This window comes from Haliotis rufescens, unplaced genomic scaffold (assembly GCF_023055435.1).
Source record: "Haliotis rufescens isolate VD_foot unplaced genomic scaffold, xgHalRufe1.0.p SCAF_20, whole genome shotgun sequence".
Lineage (NCBI taxonomy): Eukaryota > Metazoa > Mollusca > Gastropoda > Lepetellida > Haliotidae > Haliotis > Haliotis rufescens.
In genome coordinates this window covers 19,122,373-19,149,768 of record NW_025963891.1, presented here as the reverse complement: position 1 = coordinate 19,149,768, position 27,396 = coordinate 19,122,373, and the positions used below count along the sequence as shown (strand labels likewise).

General features: G+C 39.8%; 2 protein-coding genes across 2 annotated transcripts; one reads left to right on the top strand and one right to left on the bottom strand.

Annotated features, from left to right (window-relative positions):
• Positions 1-388: 388 nt before the first annotated feature.
• LOC124137370 (E3 ubiquitin-protein ligase ZNF598-like) lies at positions 389-7,279 on the bottom strand. The gene is made up of 6 exons (XM_046503643.2): positions 6,937-7,279; positions 5,819-6,061; positions 4,670-4,878; positions 3,610-3,839; positions 3,340-3,451; positions 389-2,985 (listed from the first exon to the last, which is right to left on the bottom strand). Exons 1-6 carry the CDS (start codon positions 7,093-7,095, stop codon positions 939-941), a joined length of 3,000 nt encoding a protein of 999 aa, XP_046359599.2. The 5' UTR covers positions 7,096-7,279; the 3' UTR covers positions 389-938.
• Positions 7,280-7,464: 185 nt separating this feature from the next.
• LOC124137379 (synaptogyrin-2-like) lies at positions 7,465-26,969 on the top strand. The gene is made up of 4 exons (XM_046503653.2): positions 7,465-7,610; positions 12,038-12,257; positions 13,816-13,973; positions 19,819-26,969. The coding sequence occupies exons 1-4, from the start codon at positions 7,491-7,493 to the stop codon at positions 20,011-20,013; spliced, it is 693 nt and encodes a 230-aa protein (XP_046359609.1). The 5' UTR covers positions 7,465-7,490; the 3' UTR covers positions 20,014-26,969.
• The last annotated feature ends 427 nt before the right edge of the window (positions 26,970-27,396 follow it).

The following is a 27,396-nucleotide window of genomic DNA, read 5'->3' as shown; positions in this document are numbered from 1 at the left end:
CACGTGTGGTGCTGACAAACCTAGAAACACAACCAGGGCGAACACACATCCAGTATCAAAGTTTTCAGGCATGCCTAAGAGACACACCTCTCCACAAAATGAACGTCAACACAAAATGAACGAACATGTGGAGGTGTGACATCCTGTACCCACATTGCCATGATTGTAGGATCTAGTAACCCTTTATGTTTCTCTTTGGTTTCCACACAACCATAATATCGTTGTCTTGATGAGAGTACTTACTAACTTAAGTGTGAGTCAGTTGGGTTTAACGCCGCTTTTAACAGTATTCCAGTTATATCACGGCGTGTCACCTTAATGTGGGAGGAAAGCCCGAAGTGATGCAGGTCTCAGATGTTAACCACTTCGGTGAAACCCACGAGCACATAGAAACATAATCGGGGCGAACCGGGATTCAAACCCACAATCATAGGTTTCTGGCATGTCCAAGGGATGCAACTCTGAACAGCGAATTGCGGCGCCTTAGACGACTGGGCCACCCGTGCCCCCTACTAAATTAAGAATAATGGCACAAGTCAGAATAAAATATCAACTACAAGCTGGATGATTTGTACAGGAAACTGCACACTGCGACTGACAATGTCAACTGTTACATAAAATAGATATACTCTCTGCAAAGAAGTTGTGTTAATCGTAACTAATATCTTTCATCTGCATAGCATTATCTTCACACCATGGAACAAAAAATCCTCCTGAATGTAAAAGAAATCACATTCCACATCTTCAGGAAGATTCACTGGAGTTTCTGTTTCATCTACGGATGGGATGAAGCAATTGTATTTATACCCCAATCACCACATCCAGAACACACCTGACCACCACTGAACATCGGACGGGGCATACATCTCTCAGTTGTGGTGTAGGAACCAGTCGGACCTGCAACAACTAGAAACAATTCCTTCTATCTGATGTCCTGGTCACTTAGCCTTGATGTAAGATCCTTGACCGAGGAAGCTCGGATGAGGTGGCCTATTTCCTAGAGATGGGAAATCCCCAGGTCCACCATGCTCCGAAATGTGCCAATCAAAGTCTTTCTGAAGCAGAACCTGCCGGCAAGTCGGACACAATTTGAACTCGGGGGAGGAACTCCATGGTGCTTTGGTGCTCTTCCCACTGATCCTGAGAACACTGGATCTGGGCTCAGACTTGCAGGCCTCCCTGTGGACAGACAGCAGCTCCTGTTGCTTGCTGATGTCGGGCAGAAGAGCAATCAGCTCAGGAATAATCATGTCAAAGTTTTCCTGGTCAAGCAATTCCTGACAACTCTTATAGTACTCCGCAGCATTCATAGACCCTTGGCGGAAGCTCCCAGAGTAGGCCTTGAACTTGTTAAACTTGTCGTGATCGTTGCACAACAAGATGGACACATTCTGGACAAGCTCCTTGTTCCGCTCAGAAAAGTTTTTGGGTTTTGAAAACACAAAGTTGTCCACCTCTGGTGCAAGGGGAGCATTTTTCTTCTTGCTGCTCTGATCACTGGACTGAGAAGAAAAGCCGGGAGGGGGTCTGGCACCTGACGTCTTGGCACCTGACGTCTTGGCACCCAATATCTTGCCACCGAACCCTGGAGGGATAGCACTAGAGAAGCCTGGAGGTGGTGCGGCTAAGGAGGAAGGAGAATTGAGAGCTGGGAAATCATCCAGAACTGGTTGTTTCTGATCACTGTTGAAGCCATTTGTGACAGTCCCTGAAGCACCAACAGCCATGTTCCCACCAAGCAAACCAACAGCAATACCCTCCAAGGAACCATTTGTAGCCCCAGTGTTGGAGGAGTAGGACGGTGTCGATGCAGGCTGGACCATGTCTACAGCCGCAGCCGTCACCGTCTCAGTCTTTGTAGATGCACATCTTGGATATTCATCTGCCTTAAATGGTGTTGATGCATCAACTGACCCGCTCGAGGACTCAATCCCTGAATCTCTATCATTCTGTTCACTGAACATTTTAGCCACTGGATCAGAACTCTTCGACTTTTTGGACTTTTTGTCCTTTCCCGAATCAGCAGAGGCAGGTTTAACCAATGTCTGTTCTTTCTGATCATTTTGTTTTTTCTTTTTCTTATTTTTCTTTGACGAAACATCTTCAAAAGAATCAGCACTTGCAAGAGGAGGTTCTTTATCTCTAGTTTTAGGTGGTGGCACTTTCACCGTGTTCTGAGATTGTGAGTTACTGTTACTAGTTTTAGATTTTGCACTAAGTTTCTGTGACTTCTTCGAAACTGGAGCAGAGAAAGGACGATCACATAAACTAAACCCAACTGAAGCAAGTGAAGTAGGAACGCTCTGTTGCGGTTTATTGTTTGTAGTAGTGTCCATCTGTATCTCATTTTTCTTAGATTTACCAGACCACACCCCTAAACTCATGAGACTAACATTACTATCATTCTTAGGTCGACTAACTCCGCCACCTAATGAAGGAAAGTCATCGGAAGTCTTCATTGGCATTCGTTTTTGCACAACATGGTCATTTTTCTTGATGGAGTCCATAACACTCTGGGGAACAGTCTGAATGTTACTTGAAGGAACTACACTTGTCTGAACAGGGTTCTGTACTGGCGAGTCCCTCCCCGAGGAATTACAATGTGACATTTTCTGAGACGAAGAACTAGACAATCCACCACCTAGGGAAGGATACTCTGTGGAGTTGAGACGACCTGGAGCTTTTATTCTATTGGACATAGGCTGTGATTTAGGGTCTTTGGCATGTGACTGTTTTTTGTTAGTTTTGCCTACATTTGCAGGGACAATGGAGGGAACAGGGGCATTGCCAGACAAGGACGGGAAGTCTCTTTCTATAGATTTCAGCTCCATCTTCAACCGTTCCTCCTCCAGTCTTGCTGCCTCGATTTCCTGGGCTTCATGGCGTTTCCTCTCCACCTCTCTCATCTCCTTCTCTGTCGCCCTCAACGACTCCTGCATGGAGGCTTCCCTGGCTCTCTCCATCTGTGCTCTCTCCTCACGCTCCCTGTAACACAAGCAGCAGAATCAAACAAGTGTTTCTCTTTCTCCATAACATCGGCCATTATATGTTATGTAGAAATGGCCCCTACAGACAAATGACAGAGCTGTAATGAGCCCTACAAGCACCTCTTTTGTAGGTGGAATGTTTTACAGTAACGTTCAAACCATGTCACCTGCCAGTAAATAACCAGGTGGTCTGGACCAGGGAAACTGGTGGGTGGTATCATCCATGCTTCCTAGGGACATGGACACACAATCATAAATGTTTTCTGATGCATGGTTAGAGGGCACCTATTGTGCTCCCAGGCCCCCAAATCCCTCCAGGCACAAGCATTTATATAGGGTTGAGGGAACTAACCTTCCTGAATCCTGGCCACGATAACCTCTTCCTCTATACCCACGACCTTGACCTTGACCTTGACCTCTGCTGGAGGTATCTTCATAGTCCTCACTTGTCACACTACCAACTCCTGCAAAACATACATAATCATACAGTACCAGCTGATAAAATACTGCTCATTTTACAGATCAACCCTCACATCCACTTCAATTTTTGTTTGTTCCAAGTTTCATCACTATCTACATATAGGGTATGGATTATCTTCACAAAAATTAAACACATTTTTACCTCGACCTCTGTCTCGACCTCTGGCCCGTGGAGGCAGCTGGAAGTTGACGTCCAGAGTGCGGGTCTCCTTGTACTGGGCCTTGTTGAGTCGCTGATGGTGCTCCTTGGCAATATGGGCCTTCATGTCAATCTCTGAGCGGAACACGTTGGTGAACTGTACACCGATGCAGTGGTCCATCTCACACATATAGTGTCTTTCTCGGAAATGTTGCTTCAGGTCTGCATAATCGCTGTAGGAACAAAATGTCATAAGGTGAGAACATCAGTAAACAGCAGCATTTTGTTCAAGCATCGGGTGTTCTGAAGTCATAAGACATAAGAAGGCAATATGTACACCATATTCCCCGAGTATGACCAGATGACACAACAGGCCACTGATGTACGGAAATGTCAGGGTTTGTAATTCAAGCAAGTCTTGTAACTATGGCTTTGTAACATTGACAAGTACAAACAGTATTAATCTTTGTAAAAAAAAATAATACCATGAACACTAGCCTGAATTTTGCCATTTTTCTGATACGATTAAGTTCTAGAAATCTCACCAGACTCAGGCTAGTGGAAGTCACAGCAGCATTTTAATTGATATATTGAATATGATATTGATTTCAGGGGTAGTTAGACCTGTTAAAGAACATTATTGTTTTCACAAATGTTTAAATATATCTATGGTGCTGGAGAGGTAATTTCAACTCAGCAGCCTACGTGAGTGAGAGTTGGGTTTAACGCCGCTTTTAACAGTATTCCAGTTATATCGCGACATGTCAGCTTAATGTGGGAGGAAAGCAGGTCTCAGACGTTTACCACTTTGGTGAAACCCACGAACATGGGTATGGTGCTGACAAACCTAGAAACATCATCAGGGCAAACCGGAATTCGAACCCACAATCATGGGTTTCTGGCGTGCCAAAGGGACACAACTCTGCACAGCGAATCGCGGCGCCTAAGATGACTGTGCCAACTGTGCCCCTCCAGCCTACATGATATCTGACACAAAACACTCAACACTTTTAGTAACAATCCGTTTTAGAAAACTGACTATTTCAATTTATTGCATGCTCACTTGTAGTATTCATTGGACTGTTCATCGCAGAAGTGACAGAAGTAGTGGTCTTTCCTCAAGTGGCGATGGAGTTCATCTTTATCCATGTAGCGCTCATCACAGAAGTGACAAAGAGGATGACCTTTGTAAGATCTGTCATCTTCGTCCCCTGTACGTCGGTGGGAGGCCAGATCACGACGGTTGTAAAATTTCCTCTCAAAGGAGAAAAGCTGAAAACAAAATAGTTGCACTTTCAGAATTCATTGATTCACAAGGTCCCCCTGAAATATTTTGGCTTTCCAGTTTCTCAACCGACCCTTATCTGGAGCCCATGGCCCTAACCCAGATTTCTTGTTTCTTCTCAAGATGCACCGTGTCATGTATCACCAACCTGGTGTTGCCCGTGTTGGCCACTAGAGGAATCTATTGTGCTACGTTTAGATACAAAAGTTACTACCTCCACACGAGGCAAGGGTGTCCACTATCATATATCAAAGCCTAGTTTCTACCCTTCCATGTCAAGTCTACTTTTCTCGGCTCAAACGTAGTGCCACCCTGTGTTGAACACTAGTTGTGTCCTCTGTGGTGAAAACGTGAAATCTACTCAGATTGTACTGCAGTACTGCATATCAATTTCTGTAATAAGCATTCAGTCGTTCGGGGTAAAAATAACAACGAAATTTGCACTCAAATACAAAAAAGTATGTGGGCAAGTTGACTGGAAATTTTGAACCACTTAACTTAATTTGTTTAATAATTTCAGCACAAATTCTACAGGAGATGGCTGTCAGCCATAGCAGCAACCACGTTTTCGGAACAAGGATGTTGATTTTGCAAAACATTCTTCAATTGGACTATCGATATATACAAGAGTCCACTCATATTATAGCACAGAAAAGTGGTCTTGAAAAGTTGGTTGGTTGGTTTGTTGTTTAACGCCACACTCAGCAATATTCCAGCTATAGGACGGTGGTCTGTAAATAATCAAGTCTAGGGCAGACAATCCAGTGATTGATATGATGAGCATTGATCCATGAAAAGGCAAGGGTGGAACTAGACTTTGATAAGGGCTACTGGACACCCTTGCCCTGGGATGATGAAGTCTATGAAGGTCAATGCAAAATATAGCAGCATACATTAGATGCAAGCTTTCCTTTCTGTCCACCTCACCTTCAGGTGTTTCAAACACAGGTCACAACAAAACAGTGTGTGCTCCTTCCTCATGTGATCCTTGAGGGCATAGAATGTCTTTTCAGAAGGGCGGTCCATACAGACTTTACACTTGTACTCTTGCAAATTGCGGTAGGTTTTCTCCACATTTTCATCTTCAAACAGGATCTTATACTTTGGTTGACGGATAAAGTTTCTTCGAACAATGCTTGAGAACTTGGCTTGTGTCTTCACAAACAGAACCTGTAAAATGGATGATTTATTTAAAGGAGGATCTTGAATTTATACCACGATATACATGATATATAATAAACACAAGTAGACATATTAGACAAAGTAGACAAAAAACTGCAAAGATAGTGTTGACAAACCTAGAAACATAATTGCGTAAATTTGTACCCACAATCATAGATTTCTGGCGTTCATCATGTTCATACTGCAATGAACTCACACCAAGAGAATGTCAGTTACTAACAAATAAAATGCCTTCACGATGTCAGCATTACATTATTTATTATAAAGTTGATGAAAAACTAACAATAAATTTATTCAGGCCTCATCATGACTATATATAGCATACGGCTTTCACAAAATGAGGAAACATTTCATTCATTGACATTGGAAACATCACAAACTAAAATATACGCCATGTAAACAAGCTAAGAGAATAATTTCAGCAACATACTTAATTTTCCTTGGTTTAACCATATAAACCAACAATACCAAAGATTTTATCTCATTGAAAAAAACTCTACTATCAGTTTGAAAAGGAAAGTGTGTTATTGGGAATGATGATGCAATATGGACATCTTATCTTTCCTCTTCTATAGGCATGATATTGACAAGGATATAAATGTTAAACATGGTATTAATAGTTAAAATGTATATGAATAGTTAATGGATACGTGGCTTGGGCTTCTTATCAATATTATGTGTTTACAAACATGATTTTAACATCTGCGAACATTGTCCAAGTGGCTTCATATTTGCCACGTTAATAGTTCAAGTATATTCGTTGGTAGGGTAGGGTGTATCAAAATTCTGAAATAGGGTAAGCAGACAGGTTATATAATTTAGAAGTTTGGTCATATAAGAAAAAAACCGCTTCATATATTTACCTCTGGTAGATCGGTTCTACAGATGGCACAATACATTTGTTCACACAGTACCCTCATTCTCGTGGAACACTTAAAACAGATAGGGTGATCACATAACCCAATGGCGAAAACAGAAATCTTCTCGTGGCAAACCGAACATGTGTTGTCTTGTGTATCCATCTTGTTTTCCAACAACTCCCCAAATCAGGTGATAAAATAAATATAAACGCGCTATAAGATGCGTAGTGAAATAATATGTGGCAAATCTAGGTCTCTCTAATTCCTCAGGTATGTGTTACAAAAGCATCTGACAAACTTTTTATAGGTTGACTTTCCGGTCCCTGTCGTGGAGTTGTGCAATGTGTGTAATACGTCATTATTTATGCGGGAAGATAATCTGAGAAACTTGTTAATTATCTCTATATCTTGTGAAATACTAACATTATATTCTGATAGATCAATAGTTGATCAAATTATTATAATAAAGTAAATTTTATAACAACTTACGTTCATTAGCAGGTACGCGTAATTTGTGACGTCATCAATTCATGTATGCGCATTATTTTGAGAGCAACATGTCGGACAACCAACAAGGAGCGATTGGAACTGCGTACGGGGCAGGAAAGGCCGGTGCACCTTTCGATCCGTTAGTGTACATTAAAAAGCCTCAAGTAATTCTCAGGCTAGTTAGTTTGGTAAGTGATGCAAATTATCATGTTCGTGGACAGACTGTTTTTATCGAAATGTTCATTGCCTTTAGTTTATTGATCGACTCCAGAGATGGGAAAGCTCAGCATAGGTCACTGTGCTGCCTATAGTTCTGCATTCATTGTACTCTTGATTTGGCAGGGTGAATTAGCATTGTTACATTGAAAAGCACTGTTGTCGTTTGTGTCAACCTTCGAGCATTTTGGGGTACTGTATTTTGTTTTATATTGCGAACAAGTCGAGTCGATAGGCATCCATGTTTCAACCTGAATGATTAAGGTTAATGAACAGCGATGTCTAAGACACTATAACCATACTAGTCCTCGTATAGTCTTGTATGTATGTCAGACATGACAAGTTATGACATATATTTGTATTTATTATGACATATGGCAGATAAATATCGAGAAAACATTAAATGAGAACAAAAATGGTGATCTCTTCTAGGTACACCTGGTCATATGATAATGAGTCACATTTATTTTTGAAAACAAGATCTTCCAAAAATAACTTAGGCCAGACATACATGTTCTGATTACATCCTTTTGGTTATGTAAACATACTTTTTTTCTCATTGCAAATGTTTGGGTAAGTTTCAGTGTTTATTTCACTCAGCTGTGGTGCAATATTAACCTGGTAACCAGAGTATTATTTGTCCAGCTGTGATTATCTCCCTTGCTCTTTATTTCCTTGTAAAAGGAATGCATATATTGTCCTGTATCACCTTTGGGGATTTCTGATACATTTCTACTGACATTATCTGTGTATTCTCTGACTAAATTTTTGCAAATTAGATCAACTGTTTCTCTGTGATCACCTCATCTCAGTTCATAACATAATTATTAAAAGTGTAGGATGCAAGTAGCTATGTACGTCACAGATGTCAGAGTTTGTCAAAGTATGATGTAATTACAATCAAACACCACAGTTTCTGTCGCTTACCTTATCAATCAAATTTGAATTATCTTAGACAAGAATATATATGCTTCAGTAGTTTGAGATACAAAGCAGAACACAGCATAAACATGATAATGTTAGTCTCAGCGACGTGCTAGCAGTTTAATGTCTATGCTTTAACCTGTACTCACTAAAGCATATGCTACTTTTCTAAAGAAAACATGCACTGTTTGATCAACTTGGCTTCATGATCTAGAGCCCTTTCCCTTTGTGAAGAAGCGAGTTTATGAATGGTAAAAAAATTGAAGTTGTTATGAGGTGGTATTTTGTTGCCATTATTATATAGAGTAATGAGGGAAATAGATTTTAAGGGAATTTCAATCTGTTCCCTTATTGCCCAAGGTCAATCTGTTTACAACAAAATTATTATGATGGTATGATTATAGTTTCATGTTGGGCACGGGTGACCCAGTCGTCTGAGGCTCCGCGATTCGCTGTGCGGAGTTGCATCCCAGAAACATATGATTATGGGTTCAAATCCCAGTTCGCCCCAATTATGTTTCTAGGTTTGTCAGCACCATACCCGTGCTCGTGGGTTTCACCGAAGTGGTAAACGTCTGAGACCTGCATCACTTCGGTCTTTCCTCACACATTAAGCTGACACGATATAACTGGAATACTGTTAAAAGTGGCGTAAAGCCCAACTCACTCATGTTGGTCAACATAGTAAAGTGTGGGGTGGTCAGTACTGATTGCCTGGTGTGTGTGTGAGCCATGATTTTAGCTAATTTGAACAAATTAATCTGTATTGATAATTACAGAGTTTCATATGGCCATCAGCCACCGGTCATAGACTGATAAAATTCCAATTTGTCAGGTGGTTTGTTTAAGTAGTCAGACTTTTGACTGATGGAAATTCTAAGCAGGCATCACATGTTTCATAATTCTACAGTAAGTAGTAAGGATTAGTCCTACTTGCAGTATGAATTTAATAAAACAGTGCACAGCTGTCAAAATTTGTTATTGAAATATTGAAAGTCTTTGCATCATACTTTCTGTATCATAGGGAAATGCTGTCAGGAGCTATAGTGACTTAGTCAAGTGCTTTTCTTACTGCAGTGTTTATGGGCCAGGTGGTTTATATTCATCCAATAATGAACAGTATTGCATTAATTTGTTGTTATGGTTCTTCCACCTTTTTTGTTGATTTGACTTACTGACTTTTGCCACTGACTTCTTACATTTCTTGAGTCCAAGTCATTGCCCTATAAAACAGTTTTTTGTATCAAAATCAAAGAATTAGGTGTGCTAGGTAAACTTTTTGTGGTCCACAGACTGTTGCTAGTTCAATTTTGTTTGACTTAGTACGTTCAGCTATCATCCTGAACAAAATCCATATATTAATTCTGAACTGTACCGTCATGATGCCAAGAGACAATCAATATGTTTCATCAAGAACATCATGTCAACATTATTTTGGTGTATAAATCAATTGATAAAGATAAGATCATTAGGCCAGGTAATTAAAAAGCATTTGGTTAAGGTAGTTGACCTGGTGATAGAACTTTGAAGATGTCACCATAAGGAAGATATATTACGGTAATTAGTTTTTTTAATCACTAAGTTTATCCTGATCAGATATTTAAACTGTGAGTCACAACAAATATTATAATTCATTTATACCGGTAAACACATGTTGTCATGGTTATATAAAGAATATCTTATGACAGATGTAAAAGATAATATGATTTTTCCTGTCAGTGAACGAAAGCATGCATGCTGATCAAACGATTCATTTGGGATTGTTTAAGGATGTTCGCTGGACTGTATTAGGAGTTTTAATCTTCTTTTTTTCTGCGGTTTAATTGATCGTGATTGATTATATCTGTCTGCCCAGATTAGAAGAGAAGGGTGTCATTGTGTATTCTATTGCACACTGTTTAACTACATGTCAGTGTCCCATTATTGAGAGGCAGATATGATATAAGGAAGGTGCTAATCCCAATAATCCCTATCACATAATGTGTATTCCCAAACATTATTACTGAAATTCACTAAATTAGAAAATAGACAGATCCCAGGTGATCACCAAGGCCCGCTTGCACAAAGCGATCTTAGCGCTAAGATGATCGTAACTCCCATACTTTAACATAGGCTTACAATAGTCGTAGCACTAAGATCGCTTTGTGCAAGTGGGCCCTGGTCATAGTTTAACATGTTTAAAGAACTTTGTGGTGCTACTCCCATTAATTTTTGTCTTAAGCGAGATATGAGAGCTCCTGCGAAAAGGGAATTAAATAACGTTTTATTTGATATACTCGATATAAACTGCCTGTACTGTCATATTTTTTTATAGGATTTAACGTTTTGGTGTAATTTGATTAATCTAAAAACACACAAATATGACTAAACTAATATCAATACTTTCATGACCGTGTCTCATACCATTATGATGGGGGGCATTTGTGGCCCAGTCGTGTAAGGCGCTGCTGTTCACTGTGCAGAGTTACGTCCCTTTTGAACATGAGAAACCTATAATTGTGGGTTCAAATCCAAGTCCGCCCCAATTATATTTCTAGGTTTGTCAGCACTAGACCTGTGCTTGTGGGTTTCACCAAAGTGGTAAACATCTAAGACCTGTATCACTTCGGGCTTTCATCCCACATCAAGCTGACATGCCAATGCCATGATATAACTGGAATACATGTTTAAAGTTGTGTTAAATCCTACACCATCAATTATGCTAGTTATTATTGTGATGATAAACATTATTAACAGTGAGTGAGTTCCGTTTTACACCTCTTTTAACAGTATTCCAGTTATATCGCGGCATGTCAGCTTAATGTGGGAGGAAAGCCCGAAGTGATGCAGTTCTTAGACGTTTACCACTTCGGGGAAACCCACGAGCACAGGTATGGTGGTGACAAACCACTTGGGGAAACCCATGAGCACGGGTATGGTGCTGACAAACCTAGAAACATAATCGGGGCGAACCAGGATTCAAACCCACAATCATAGGTTTCTGGCGTGTTCAAAACGAACACAACTCTGCACAGCGAATCGCGGCGCCCTAGAAGACTGGGCCACCCATTCCCCCCTGACCAACACTAAACTAAAATCATACCATCATAATAATTTTGTTGTAAACAGATTGACCTTGGGCGATAAGGAAACAAAGATTGAAATTCCCTTAAAATCTATTTCCCCATTACTCTATATAATAATGGCAAAAAAATACCACCTCATAACAACTTCAATTTTTTTACCATTCATAAACTCGCTTCTTCACAAAGGGAAAGGGCTCTAGATCATGAAGCCAAGTTGATCAAACAGTGCACGTTTTTTTTTAGAAAAGAAGCATATGCTTTAGTGAGTTCAGGTTAAAGTATAAACATTATGATAGTTATTATTGTGATGATAAACATTATTAACATAATTGAGACACCAGTTCCAGACTTCTTGTATCCAGCAAAGCCTCTGTTTAAACCTGAAGCTCTTTCTTTCTTCTTTTTTTCAGTTGTTTTCAATCATCGTCTTTGGATGTATTTCATCTCTAGGATATTACAACAACACGTGTATCATAAACGCTGATGCCAATGCCTGTGGCTATGGAGTTGGCATTGGAGTGATAGCATTCTTGCTCTGTGTAGCTTTCCTGTTACTTGATGCCATCTTTGACAATCTTAGCAGTGTGCAGCATAGGAAGTATGCTGTAATTGCCGATCTCACAGCCTCAGGTCAGTATTTATGTCAGCTACAGTGAGATCCCACTTATCTTCAGATATACAGAAATCCTACCTTCCAGATATTCATTTTGAACTGGTTTTACTGACGGTCTGATAATTCATGCCACCATAAGCATGACAAGGCAATTAAGATTTCTTCCTGGTGTTAAAATCCAAAGTTTAGTTTATAAAAAAGAGGGTTGTTATAAGTCTTTAAGAAACCACAAGGTCTGGCGTGTTTAGGTATCTGGAACATTGGTTTGATGTGTTGGACACTTTGGGATTCAGATCTGTTCATACCAGTAAAAAAAATAAAAAAATTAAATACATCATTTTTAGAAAAATAATTTGAGTACACTTTGGGAATCAGATCTGTATATGCCAGTAATTCTTTTTTATTTGTTTTTAAACACATCTTTTTTAGAAGCTAGTTCGAAATAACTCAACATTAAGAATGTTTTAGTTTACACGTTTAAGAATATTGGTCCAAGAAAGCACAAGGACCCAGTCAAAATGCCATGTTCTTTTTTCAGGCAAACCATGTAAAATAAGTTTATGCCAGCTTTGATTTGTAACTACCCTTAAACCCTAGACATTGTCTTGAGTGTTCAAATGTCTCTCCATCATTCGTCCATCTATTAGCATGCTTCTCTCTCTACTAAACATCTTTATCATTTCCAATACCATGTTCTACATGTACCTGAATACAGCAAAGGATACATTTCATTTTCAAATAGGGGGGGTCGGGTAGCCTAGTGGTTAAAGCGTTCGCTCGTCACACCGAAGACCCGGGTTTGATTCCCGACATGGGTACAATGTGTGAAGCCCATTTCTGGTGTCCCCAGCCGTGATATTGCTGGAATATTGCTAAAAGCGGCGTAAAACCATACTCACTCACTCACTCATTTTTAAATATAAAAAATGGTCACTGCCACAACACATTTAGTGAAGGATATTGCTTTCGCGCCAAAGTGATCTTGACCAATGACCAAGACCACTTGGAAATCATTGCAGGATATTCATAAGGCGATCTGTTTGTTAATGTGTATTTCCACCAACCCTAAAATAAGTTAATGTCTTAAAAGAACTATTTTTGTGTGCAGCTGAATGCTGTCTTTTCACCACAAAAGACAATAGATTGCAGAAGGGTTGGGGGTGTTCATTAGACAGGCCTTGCTAACATGGCTTACCAAGCAATATGTCAAGGTACTTTTTTAAAGAACACGAAAAACATCTGAAATGTCTTTTTTACTTTACTTTTTCACTTGTGATCATGAATGAAAATTCTGTTAACCAAGGAAATAAAAAAAGTCTATCCTAACATTCATTTTACAGACTACGGTACACTTGAATGTGTTGAAGTAAGTTTCCAATTTTTGAAAACGGTGAAATCATTTGAATATCCAGTTTTGTCTATGGAAAATAAAATTGTTGTTTTTCAGCGGTATTGATTACTCCTATTAAAAACAAATTAATATTGTGCAATTTTTGTCATGGTGGTACTAGTGTTAGTGCTTGCTGTCTTGATATCATTCACATGTGTTTACATTTGTGTCATTTTTCCTTGCAGGGTTGTGGACCTTTTTGTGGTTCGTAGGTTTCTGCTATTTGACAGATGGATGGCGCCGCACTGACACCACTAATCCCAATACTTACCCAATCCATGGCCGGGGCCGCGACAATATCCAAGCTGCAATAGCCTTCTCCTTCTTCTCCATCTTTTCATGGGTGAGTTTAGGAAGTTACCATTCATTCATCATGTACCCTATTTTTATACCTCCGACAAAATGTCGGGGGTATATAGTTATACCAAGGTTCCGTCCGTCCGTCCGTCTGAAAACGTTGTCCGTGCTATTTCTCTTAAACTATTCAGTGGATTCATCTCAAACTTAGTACATATAATATGTGTCATATGGAGAAGTGCAGTCAAAAGAAAAAAATTGTTTTCATTAATTTTCCATTTTTTTATGAATTTTTCAAACCCTAACCCTATCCTAGCTATTTAATTTAATACTGACACACTAGGCGGGTAGGGGGTATTAGTGAGCCACACTCACTTTTGCACTTGTTTACTTTGTAAATGCATACATGATAATATCTCTTAACTGGTACCTGTTTTATCATACCTCCATGTGAGAATGATGAGATCTGATTGGTAAATGTGATCTTGATAAAATACTGTGTAACCTGCCATGGAGGGGAATCAATTTCTCAATTGGGGAATAAATCAATCGATCAGCTGTTTTCTCTCAATTTTGAATTTGGTTGAATTCTTTTACAATGTCGGTAAGATAAATTCGTTGTAGCAGGATCACAAAGGTTACATGGGGTTTTATGCGTCCACATTGTTGATGATTTGAGATAAGTTAATTTTTTTTTAACTACACCGGCTCGTGGTATAAAACCTAACGTGGGACGCATAAAACCCCATTTGCCTCCGGCTCATGTTATAAAACCTAGGTTATCTCAGTGGGCTAGCACTATAAAATCGGCTTTGTTCCAGACTAGTACAAGCAGCCACACACACACACATGTGCATGCACATCGCTATATATGTGCGATAATCTTGCATGCAGCGTTAAGCCAAATTTCAGCTTACCTCTTCTCCTTTCAATCCAAGGTTTGCTCGACCAAAGTTTCCAGCTGCTGCTAAAAACAAATCACCTGAATACATCCCAGCAGCACCATGGTCACCGCGACCCGTGAAGATTCCGGGGTAGAATAGGTCTTCAGCAACCCATGCTTGCCGTAAAAGGCGACTATGCTTGTCGTAAGAGGCGATTAACAGGATCGGATGGTCAGACTCGCTGACTTGGTTGATGCATGTCATCGATCCCAATTGCGTGGATCGATGCTCATGATATCAATCACTGGATTGTCTGGTCCAGACTCGATTATTTACAGACCGCCGTCATATGGCTGGAATATTGCTGAGTTCAGCGTTAAACAACAAACAAAACCAAAAAAAACCATGGTCACCGCCCCAAGCAATCCCATGCTAAGCGACATACGCAACCTGATCACGTGAATGCCCCTCCCACATCATTCTCTTACTCATCACCACCCTGTAGAAACATGTTTTTTAATAAATATCAAAATAATGAATTCATTTTTTTTTTGCATGAGCTAACTCCTCTTTGGTAATAACAACTGCAATACACATTGAAGATGTAAAGGGGAATAACCAAGATTAATGGCCGGCCTGTGTAACTTGCAGATGTTCTTTTCTTGGCTGACCCTCACAACTTTTGCTGTGATTGTCATGGTCTAAGTAAATGTTCCCAGTGTTCTCACCCCTCGGAGGAAGCCTTTCGTATTACCTACACAAATGCCATACTGTAAGTTTGATCGGTGGTCTAAATCTCAGGACATCGGACACTTGCCTTCCTCTGTTAAGAAGCCCAACATGTTATCAAGTTGGCTGTCTCCCTCACCATAACAGCCATGGAACCACCTCCTATGTCCACCATAACATCCTCATCTTTTATTTGTTTGTTGTTATCTGTTGTAGACGATAGTTTTCTTTCTGACGATGTTCCCGCCCAAACGAACCAGGCGTCTGATACTAGTGCTCTCGTTACCATGCCAATGTTAGAGCAACCTGGTCTCTTGACAGATGCACAGTTATGTCAAGGAGAGTTCATCTACGCCAGCCTTGACAGTATTGACAGTTGACCCTCCCTGTGTTCCCTGGCCGTCGGTTGTGGGTTGTTTATTGTCCCCTTCTCCGTTACAGCGAAACCACCTCCAGAAACCACCTTGCCTGCTCTATCGTTGGCCAATGACTGCGTTTCTGACAGTTTTCTTACAGTCAACTTCCCTCCTGTGCGGGTTCAACAGTCCACTACTAAGTTGCTGGGACCCCGTCTACAGAGGAACCACTAACTACATCAGACATTCGCAAGGTTCTCTCTCTCGTCAATACGTCCACACTTGCCTCGGATACGCCTTGGTTGATCCACCTAGCGCTCCTAGACTGTCCACTAACAGTTGTCTTTTTTATCTCCTGCTCCTTCACGTGATGCTCAGGTTGACAGTGATTGCTCCTCTCCGTCCAATGTTACTGGCGCTCCTCCATCGAGGATGACAAATAAGGCTTCCGCTGACACTGGGCGAAACGGGTTCAACCTCGAGTGAGGATCGACAGCATGGATCAATCTCACACTTCTTCCTTGGATCGCTGGTCCAAGAATATTCAATCACGTCTTTCCAGTTCGTAGGTCACTCTCTGGATCGCAGGTTGGGGGTTGACCCTCTTAGGATTGTCGATTATGCGATCAACCTTCTCAGGATTGACGCTCTCACACGGAAGATACCAATTCATCACATACCACTCCTCTCCGGCATGATTCAGAGGATGACTATTATACAGACTCAGCTGAGCATTTGTCAACTTTTTGTCTCTTGAACTTTCAAGTCCGAGTGAAGCACATATCTGGGATCCACAATGCCTGTGCCAACTTCCAATCCAATCCAAACCATTCGTCGTCAGTAGAATGGCGTCTCCACCCGACATTTTTTTCGGTGACACTGCCGCCTCTACCTAAGTCCAGACATTGACCGCTATGCAACCAGGTTCAATGCTCAGCTCCCAAATTTCGTCTCTCCCATCCTAGTTCTTCAGGCAAGCGACCACGACGCTCTGGCTCTGTGGGAGTATCTCAACGACCACACCTATTCCCCAAGTAGCCAAGACCATCACTTAGGCTAACTATAACTCCCCTATGAGCCTATACGGTAAATGGAATGCGTTCGAAGCCAACTGTCAAGCTCGTGATATAACCAGGCGGACTACTGCCTCCTCAACAGGTCGCCAAGTATCTGCATCATCTGAGATCAACTCTAGAACTTAAGGGCTCTACCTTAGCGATCAACCCTGTCACTGCCACTACAACCGCATCTAAGATCTCCACGGTTGCTGAGCTACAGTCCCTCATTCGTTCCTACAAGTTGTCTGACCAGTCATTTCGATTCCGGTCTCCCACTTTGGAACTTAACGTCATCATTCAGCATCTGAGCTCTGCAGGATATGAGACAAGAACTTCGAGTTGATCACCCTTAAGACAATTTTTTCTCCTTGCAATAGCTGCTAGAATGAGTGAGATCCACGCTCTAGATGTTAACCGGGTTCGGTATGAGGAAACACAGATTGGGAAGGTTTTTGTGGGACCATCATAAAGAATCAGCTTTCCAAGACACCTAAACTGTTTGTGTACCATCCTCAACCAAGATGACCATGAAGACATCTCCTTATGCCCAGTTAGCGCACTCCGCATCTACCTAGAGACACATCCATAAGAGATTCTTCATCAAGGTCTCCATGGCAGCCACCCCTGAAGTCCCGTACCACTCTCTTTTTTGCTCTGGTCGTCGATCCTCCGGGCCTATGCCTTCTCTGTATTGCCTGCTCCCGTGACATCCAATCCACATTAGTCTGGAGGGTTGTTTTTGGAAGTACGATACTATCTTCACTTACCACTTTCTTCTTGACGTCTCAGTCACCGATGTTCAGGGCGTCTCTTGGTCTCTTCAGTCTCTCAGCAGCTGTAGACTGCACATCAGTGCATTTAGTCGATGCATGTAACAGCTCCTGTTTTTTTTTAACTACATGTATCATTTTATCATGTATGTACAGAATGTATCCTGGAACTTAAGCTCCTGTGTTTATTGTATTTTCTTGGTCGGGTTCCTGAACTGAGTACTTGATGGAGGGTGTCCAAGTCGTCTTAAGCGCCGCGATTTGCTGTGCAGAGTTGTGTTCGTTTTGTCTGTTTTGTCCGTTGGACACGCCAAAAACCTATGATTATGGGTTCAAATCCCCGTTCGCCCCGTTTATGTTTCTAGGTTTGTCAGCACCATACCCGTGCTCGTGGGTTTCACCGAAGTGGTAAACGTCTGAGGCCTGCATCACTTCGGGCTTTCCTCCCACATTAAGCTGACACGCCGTGATATAACTAGAATAATTTTAAAAGCGGCGTTAAACCCAACTCACTCACTTACTAGTGGTGGATCACGATTTTTTGCCTCTCAATACAAGTTTCGATCACAGTCACACAATTAAGTATTAACAAAAGGCAACTGATGCTAGGCAACATGGATAGTTGTTAGGTGGCTGGTGTACATACACCATTCACATCCTAGAAACCTACAGTGAAACACAATTAACAGATTTACAAAGAGCCAGATAAAAGAATCATGAGTATGTAGTGATGTTCTTCACATAAAGATGTTCCCAACATTAACTGTACCACAGGTGGGCGTTTCTGGGCTGAGTAAATGTTAATGTTTCTTTCAGTAGAGTATCATCAGATTGGTCTTATGAGCTCAGCTAATAATATGTTAAGAATCTATTCAAAAGGTCCCTGAAAGACAAGAACTAACTGGCAAAAAGGATTTTGCACAGATTGTAACACAAAATCTTACGCCACGTAAAATATATCCCGATCTCATTAAGATCAGGTCTTCGTACTAGCTAATGCTACACAAAATCTGAGGACATCCCGTTACAGGTCACATCAGATCGACCTTTTACCGATCAATGAAGTGACTAACATGAAGTCAACATTAGCCAATCAGAAAGCAGCTTTCTCGATCTTTATGGCACTAGGTTCCAACTGTTGAAAATGTTTTCGATACAAAATTTGAAAACTGAACAATAGAATATTCTGGAATTTCTAATAAATGGCCGAGATTGTATGGCAGTACTTCCGACAAGCTATGAAAAGTCTAGTCTGTTTCAAATGTTCATATCATTGAAGCAAGAGACAGACAATAACTTTTACAGAATCAGTCATACAGCGAGTAACTGTCATTCGGAATACCCCATGTTAACCTTTTCAAGGTTGCATGATAAAAAAACACATTCCACATGTTGCTTTCTTGATCTGGTAAGCGATGCTGTGATTGGTCGTTCTGACGTGACCCCCATAATGGAATGTCCTGAGATCTTTGTTTAGCGGTAGCAAGCACTAACATCTGATTTTAATGATACTGAATATACTCCTGCAAAAAGATCAGGTTTTGACCTTGTTGAAACATGACAATGGCACATTGGTCTTGTATGTGTAATGACTTAAAGTTCTAGGTCTCCTACAAGGCACAAGTGTAGACATACCCTACAGTCTCGACACTGGCTTTGTTTTCTGTGATAAGTAAAAATGAAGATGTCCAGCCTCTTTGTAAACAAAGCAAGAGTGAGGTTTTACTATTTTAAGATAGGTTGACTTTGTCTGCAAAGGAATTGAACAACATGAACAAGGCATTCAGTTTTCAAATCACTTTGATGAACTGTTTTGAATCGGAATTTGTCGCTTTGCACAGTGCCCAATTGTGTTGGTTTGTGCCCTGTCAGTTTAGTAGTTATGATGATTGTTTCCGCAATTTGAAAAGTTTTGTTAATCATGATGCCAGGATCCTGTGATTGTTGGTTAGAATACCGAAATCTGGTTGTAATCCTTGTTTTGTCAGCACTCAGCTTGTGTCAAAGAAGACATTTGAACTTCGAACTGATATATAGGGATAAAAACCAACCCGTCCACTCCCTCATCTTGCTAATCATGCTGTCTGTTTTCAGGGTGCAATTACCTTCTTTGCCGTGCGTCGCTACCGCCAGGGTGCACAGGATGCCTTCACAACTGGATATGACCCTGACCCCAATGCCTCATCCCCCTACTCCTCCTTCCCTGGTAGTGACACCGGCGACCCCTACCAGCAACCCCCCTTCAGTCAGCAGAAAGAAGTCCCCGACTACCAGGCCCCAACCTACTGAGGCAGACGGCAACATGGCATCAACCAAGGCTGGCCATACTTCAGCTATCAAGTAATGCTTTAGGTGATTATTTGAAGCAAACATTTGGATGAAAAATGTCATGGATTTGAAAGACTGATTGCAGAAATCAATTGGAATTAATTATGATTACTGATTATGTTGTTATTCTCAAAACGAAAACAAGCAAACTGTTGCTGAGCCCAGTTGCATGTTTGCTTGGAAGATAAATTTAATTATTCAGCCAAATATATCCCTGATTCATTAAATTTTGTTCCATACCTTTGAGAAAGATAACGGTTTGACAACATTTGCCTGAAATATTCATTTGAAGCTGTGGTTGACCTTGTGTTTGATGAAGGACTCGGCTGAGCCAGCTTTGAGCTAGTGTATGAGAAAGGCATCAGATTGGGATAAACAGAGGTGCCAGTAACCTTGATGAAGGTGAAATTTGAGCAGTTAGATATCCTTATTCTTGCTCACATTTCAGTTGACTTATGAAGAAGTAGGACTGGCTTGACAAAGTCTAGATTGTCAGCATGAGTGTCGCTAGTTGTCCAAGTCAGTGATGGATTAGAATGTTACATTTAACTTTGGATAGCGTCAAGCCCTTTGAATCAAATTGTTTGGATTGATTTTAAGCTCTATTTAGTTTTCCAGTCATTAACAATTACAGAAGACTACAAAGGGAATTTAGAGTGACAAGCTAACTAATATCTACCGGTATATTCTTTATCGGTTATAAATCTGTATTCACGAAGCACTCCCTTACGGTTTGGTAACTTTAACTCTCAGGGTTCACACCATCACGATGTCATTAGTCAAATATGAATTGAGTAAACTGTTTATTTACTACAGTAATCAGTATTGAAGAGATTCAGCCAAGTTTCTGTTCCAACTTTGAATTGTAGATTAGTGTGGAATAATTTTGTTTTATATTTTGTTTATAGTGGCAATTATGGTTGCTTATTTACTGTAAATCTATCATAGTGCCTGATTTGTAGGTGTCATTTGTAACTGTAGCTGAATGATAGGATTGCTTGCTGACAGATTTGCATTGACGTTATTTCAAGCAAGTGTAAGCGTTGGTGTAGGATACATCAAGCGAGGGTAAACGTCAGAGCAGTTCGCACCTGACTTGATTCAAGCAAGCATAAGCTTTGAACATGTATTGGCCAGTCAAGGCAACTGACTGGTTCAAACACAAGTCACTTGTGACTTGACTTCAAGCCAGTGCAAGTGTTTGTCTTGATTCAAGCCAACATAACCATGTGACTTGACTCAAGCCACCTCAATCAGGTGTCAGAAGTTTTAGTTGTAGGTGATGTTGTCTTTTTGAAATATACTACAGTTTATAACATCCATGTACCGTACTTTTTCCATCGCACAGGGAGTCAATGCAGAATCTGTAGATGGTAGAATGGAAATCAACTGATATACTCTGAGACTTATTATGTTATGTGTATTATGTACTAGCTATTCAACATGCAAGAAAGCAGATGAAACGTGATTTTGTCAGTGTGTGCTCAAAGGCTTGCCCAAAACTATGTGGACAGATTTCTCAAGCTTTTGTTCGATCCACTTGAAGGAGATGATGAAAGTGTTATGTTGAAAAATTCTGTTTTAATTGTTTGATTTTTTTGTCCGTCCATGCTCCAACGATCTGTTCACCAGGACAGTTGTTGTTGTTGAGTTTGTTCTCATCTGCTGAAAATTACGATGTAAACATTGGGTGATGAACCGTGAGTTGATGGTCATGTTTTTCATTATTTGTTTTGATGCATGGTAGTTCAAGAGCCTGAAGCATAAGCATGTACAAATATGAATTGCTTGTTTTGAAAATTATGGATTTAAGAAGTTATTTCTGTAATTATTTTTAGTTATTTTCAGTTACATATTTTTAAAGGACCTTTTTCTTTCATTTCCCTTACAAAACCACTTCTTGAAACCATGACATAAAGACTGTTGGATTTGCATGCATTCGGATCTCTTATACTGCATAATTCAGAATATGGATGATGGATGTTTTATGTCTAGATTCTGTTTGATACAATATGAACCTGTTAAGGGAGGTGGTTATTCACTGTCCGAGCAATTAATGTGACCATTATGTATTACCAGGATTCCATATGCAGAACATGCCATAGTTGATCAAGGAAAAGCATTCATTCCATTAAGATTTAAATCATAAATGAATAAAATTAATTAGATTCACAGCCATTCAACAAAATATTTTAGAATATTATATATTATATATTATTTATATTTTTTTGCATTTAAAATTTGTCCAAAAAATCGGATGTTCTTTAACTTCATTGAGTGGTATTTGTCATCTTGTACTGCTTAAAACTGTTTGTATTGTCACTACCAGGTTCAACTGTTAAGCTCACATTTGCAGGGGTGAGAATCTTCAATGGATCTGCAGATTTCCGCAAATTTTAGTGACCACAAGTTTGTTATAATCTCACGGCTTCCCCCTAAACACCCCAAAATTATGGACCACATTCAATTGCAAAGAAGTTTCAGCTGAAAAGAAAAATCTCCATTCTCATCCCTGCATTTGTTTTGACGACTCGCCCTCCTGGAATCAGAATAGATTATCACAAATCGTTCTTAAAATCAACAAATCTTGTTATGCTTTCCAGGGTATATGATATTTGTATTCATTCCATACCATTAAGGAACTCGAAGTTCATCTTGCATTAGTATGGTGTACTTTATATGTCAAACTCTTGCTTTAAACATCTAGGTAGCAACTGTAGTGGACAAACTATCTATTGATTGTAACATTCATACTGTGAGTCTGTGTTAGTGAATTGCCTTGGTAATATGTACGGGCTGTAGGAGAATTCTGTTTTTCACAGTTCTATCCATTGTGCAAAGTGTGATGCAATAAACGACCATTCCATGTTTATCATTTACCATGTATCAGTTGTATGAATGCAGGGGTGCACAGATTGTTCTAAGTTTCCTGTTTCAATAATACTTGTCAAATATAGCCACCATATATGCCATAATAGGCTTATCCTGGGGGTACTTAAGCAATTGATGGGGGAGGGGCTTATTATAACCATACATAACTCATCGTTTTCAAATATTGGTGGTTCAACCTCGACAATGAAGCTGGCCTCAGATGAACGATTTCAACTATTAACGGAAGTAAGAGAATGTCCAATTCTATGGATAACAACTGGTTTATTGCATGTAGTGATGTTTCGATGTAGATTCTTACATCATTATCAAGCTGGAGTGATTAATGGAAGAAGGATTCATTAAAAAAAATAACATGGTGTATAGACTCCATTTGACACACTGGGAAATGTTGGGGTTTTTTTTCATATTTTCTTGGCTATTTCTATCTTCATGAGGACAGTAAAATGTTTTCCTTTTGTTGTGTTTTGTGTTTGGGGTTTTTCGATAGCCATGAAAATTTTGCTAGTTATGGAACATTTGTGCATCCCTGTGCTACTGTTTTACTATTTTATTTCTGTTATATTTTTCTGATAATTTACTTCGGAGTGCCTGAACGTGAGAATGTTTAGACTGTATGTGAAACTTGCATAGTACTTATGTTTATCTTCCATTTTGATTTCAAGGTATGATCATAATTTCTTTGTTACTTTTTTTTTTTTTTTAACTTTTCAATTGTTCTTTTGAAGCTGATGCAATGGTCCTTGCATTAAACTGCAACCAAGTTTGAAATAATTGTTTTAGAATTCCTATCATGCCTACTGTAGGATATGATCATCTCGAACGGGATACACTGCAGCTTTATACTTGGACGTTTTCTGTTTTGTACTATCTTTTTAAAAATGATGTTAAAAAAGTTAACTCTAAAAAGAATTATGTAGATACAACACATTTCTGCCGAAATACTATAGACTGTTGGTATGGAGATATATTGTATATTAGAATCTTATTGTAAATTGAGAATGATTGTATCTTATATACATTTTATAGCTTCCTGTACCTATGGTGTGATGTTAGAACTACAATCCATCTTGGAAATGTATGATCACTAGAAACGGCGTTGTTGTATAATGTCATGTGATACAATGTATAAAACAGTATTGTGTAAGTAGTCTCACTTGAGATTTGAGAACTAGTGGCTGTTGTTTTGACTCTAGCTAGACACTAGTCGCATAGATTCAGGGATTGAAATTAAATCTTGCAAGAGGACTTACATATATGAATTTGGGTACAATTTGGATGTTTGTATGCATTACAAGTTCCAATTTTAATTTCTCTCTGTGATTCATTGTGGTGTTTACAAGTTGTTAAATATCTGAATGACATACACAACTTCATACACAATTATGCAAATTTTCTTGAACGAAATCCATATCAATCATCTTTTGATTTTGATCCCTGCATAGTGACAGTTTATCATCATCAATACACCTGGTACACAGCAGTCTACTGTTTATATTACAGATGGGTCTATTGTTCTTGCATCTCCTTCATCAGCTTGTAGACTGACACTAACAGAAGAAATCAGCTTCTTTTGTCCCTCAGAGGAACAGGCTTAGGCTAAGTGTTCCACTGAAGGTGTCACAAAAGTATGCAACAAATTTGTAGCTATATACATGACTAAGTCTATATGGTGAGATTTGGATAAACTTTAGACATGATAACAGCATGCAACTTTCGCCACTAGTCGGAAGCCCTAAATCAGTAAAATTTCCTATCTAGTAAGCTCAGATGTTAATAGTTCATGAAATAACAATAACATCTGCTGACATAGATGCTAAGAAGGAGGTTCAGGCTATGAGATGCTAATGTTTTTGGCACAGATTGTGATAATGGTAAATGGTTCTATACACTGTTAATTTAAGTTATGCAAGGTAGAGAATATTTGGTTACCTACGTCACCATTCCCTTGTTATAGGTGTTCAGTGCTACAGGACACCAGGGGCGGTCGGGTAGCCTAGTGGTTAAAGCGTTCGCTCGTCATGCCGAAGACCCGGGTTCGATTCCCGACATGGGTACAATGTGTGAAACCCATTTCTGGTGTCTCCGCCATGATATTACTGGAATATGACTAAGAGCGGCGTAAGACCATACTCACTCACTCACTCACTCACTCACTCTCCCACTACATGACACCATGTTCATGTTAAAGTTGTATCAAAACAAGGCCTGGGGTCCCATTGTAACCAGGAGTAGCTTCTTATATTCTCCATGACTGATCCATCTGTAATAACACTAACAGTGCTTCTAAATTAGTCCATTCAATTAGTGTACTAAATGTTTATGTCATGTAAAAAGTTGTATGATAGCTTCACCTAGTTTGGGGCCCTCAATCCGAAGTGAATGTGCTTTTGAACATGTTTGTAGTGTGTCTAATTCCATCACTTTTAGATTCCACTGCTAATTTAATGATCTTTTCTTAAACTTACTGTATATTTGCGTTGCAACTCTATGATACTATGCTGTAAAAAAAAAAATCCATTGTTCACTTGTGTAAATGGTGTGTGTCCTGTGGCAACAGACATACCCAGTTGATGCAGTTGCTAACATTTATGTCTTCCCAGATAGTCAGATCTTCAAGTAACTCCCAGCGTGGTGTTATGTTTGCATAGATTGCTTATGCCTTGTTTGTTGTAAGATAACTTTGTGATTTTGCAGAGGTTGCGGCTTATGTTGTTTCAGTTGATGACAAATGTACATTTACTTTTATCGAAGGCCTGTGTTGTTCCGAATCTATGTATATTGGAGAATTCTAAACCTACCAATGTTGTTTCAGCCCTCCCTTTGCTTGTTGATCCTTACTGATGTTTCCTGTTGCTGGTGTATATATTTGTGAAAGATCGAGGAAGTTGCAAGCATAATATATAAGTACTACAAATTCCCTGTGTTGTACATCGCAGATACATCCTAATTCCAAGTGATGAATATTTGTTTAAGGTTAAATGCTTCAGACATAATATCCTACACGGTTTGTGTGGTCTGTGGATGAAAGATCTTAGAAGACTACACTATGTATTCTTCATCATCATGTGTTGTGTATGACATCATCACTTTCTGAGTATGACATCATCAGTAACAGTGTTGTATGGTTCTAGATTAAGTGGATTTCTTCATATCTATGGCAAGATTTTAACTACAGCTTGAACACATAACATGTTTCACTGCTTTGTCAGTATACAGTTTGTATTAAGTCAATGCTTACTGAACCAACTATGCTTTTTGCAGCTAATCTTTTGACGGTTAAACTTCCTCCTATTCTTTCTTGGCTTTCATTCAGATTTTCGAATTTAACAATGATCTCAAAGCTGCTGCTAGAACTTCCTGTAGCTATAAAATATAGCGAGCCAGGTAAATAACCATGCAATATAACTAGGTTCCTTTAAGGGGACTCATCACTGAAATAAGGCTGGGATGCTTATTACTTCCTTGAGTCTGCCAATCAACCAACTGACTGGCCGACTCACCAGCCACGTGTCATGATGCCTGATTTCAGCGATAAGTCTGCCTGTACAGGCTTTAAAGTTACGATCCAACCAAGATGGACCCTAACGCTTGTAGTAGGAAAGGGCTGAGCTAGTCATGTGACGTGAAATAGAACACGGCAAGGCGTCATGTGACTGTCCGAATCTATATACAAGGACGGCAGTCAAGGACAGATTCACAGTCAGATAGCGCGTTGTTCTGAAGTTGTGTGATTGTGAAATTATGGCCTCTAGAACCAGACAAGGCACACAGTGTTGTTTTTCAGAATGCGTATTACTTCTGGAGTACAACGGGGAAATGCTTGTTTCCCTGTGTTGTATTTGAGCAGTTGTATGCAGCCTGTGTGGTATAGGAGTGTGCACTGTGGTGTAGAATGTTGTGACTGTCTGCCCGTGGCGTTCAGAAGGGTAGTGCCTGGTTGTGTGCACAGACAGGTAGAAATGTTCTTGTTGTCGTGGTTATTTATTGTGATAACACCATTACATCAATAAATTATTATAAGTTCAGCAAAGTGTTGTTATATTTCAGAGGTGTGTGCTGTTGTTTGTTGAGTGCCTAAACTGGTATTCTTTGTCTTTCGACCAAAGAAAATATATAGTGTGTTTCCTGTTTCAGCCTTTCCAAAAAGGGGTTGGACAGATTGTTTGGTTTGTTTTACTTTATTTCTTCTTTGAAAGAGTGGTGGGTTAGCCCAGTGGTTAAAGTGTTTGCTCATCACGCAAAAGGCCCCAGTTCGATTCCCCACACGGGCCCTATGCATAAAGCCCATTTATGGTGTCCCCAGCTGTTTCTAAAACCAGCATAAAATCCAACTTTCTAACTCACTCTTATTTGAAAAGTACTAAAACTTGTATCCTGCTTTCAAATGACTAGCTTATGTATAGTGAAACACAACACATTTTTGCTCGTGGCATGAAATATGGACAATCAAGA

Bases quoted from the DNA above. Each gene is read 5' to 3' on its own strand.
- LOC124137370 (XM_046503643.2), bottom strand. From the start codon at position 7,095: ATGGATACACAAGACAACACATGTTCGGTTTGCCACGAGAAGATTTCT. The intron at 4,879-5,818 runs GTGAGGTGGACA...TTTTGTTTTCAG, and splicing joins TGTGTTTGAAACACCTGAAG to CTTTTCTCCTTTGAGAGGAA. The intron at 2,986-3,339 runs GTTAGTTCCCTC...CTTGTGTTACAG, and splicing joins CGTGGCCAGGATTCAGGAAG to GGAGCGTGAGGAGAGAGCAC.
- LOC124137379 (XM_046503653.2), top strand. From the start codon at position 7,491: ATGTCGGACAACCAACAAGGAGCGATTGGAACTGCGTACGGGGCAGGA. The intron at 7,611-12,037 runs GTAAGTGATGCA...TCTTTTTTTCAG, and splicing joins TTCTCAGGCTAGTTAGTTTG to TTGTTTTCAATCATCGTCTT. The intron at 13,974-19,818 runs GTGAGTTTAGGA...GTCTGTTTTCAG, and splicing joins TCTTCTCCATCTTTTCATGG to GGTGCAATTACCTTCTTTGC.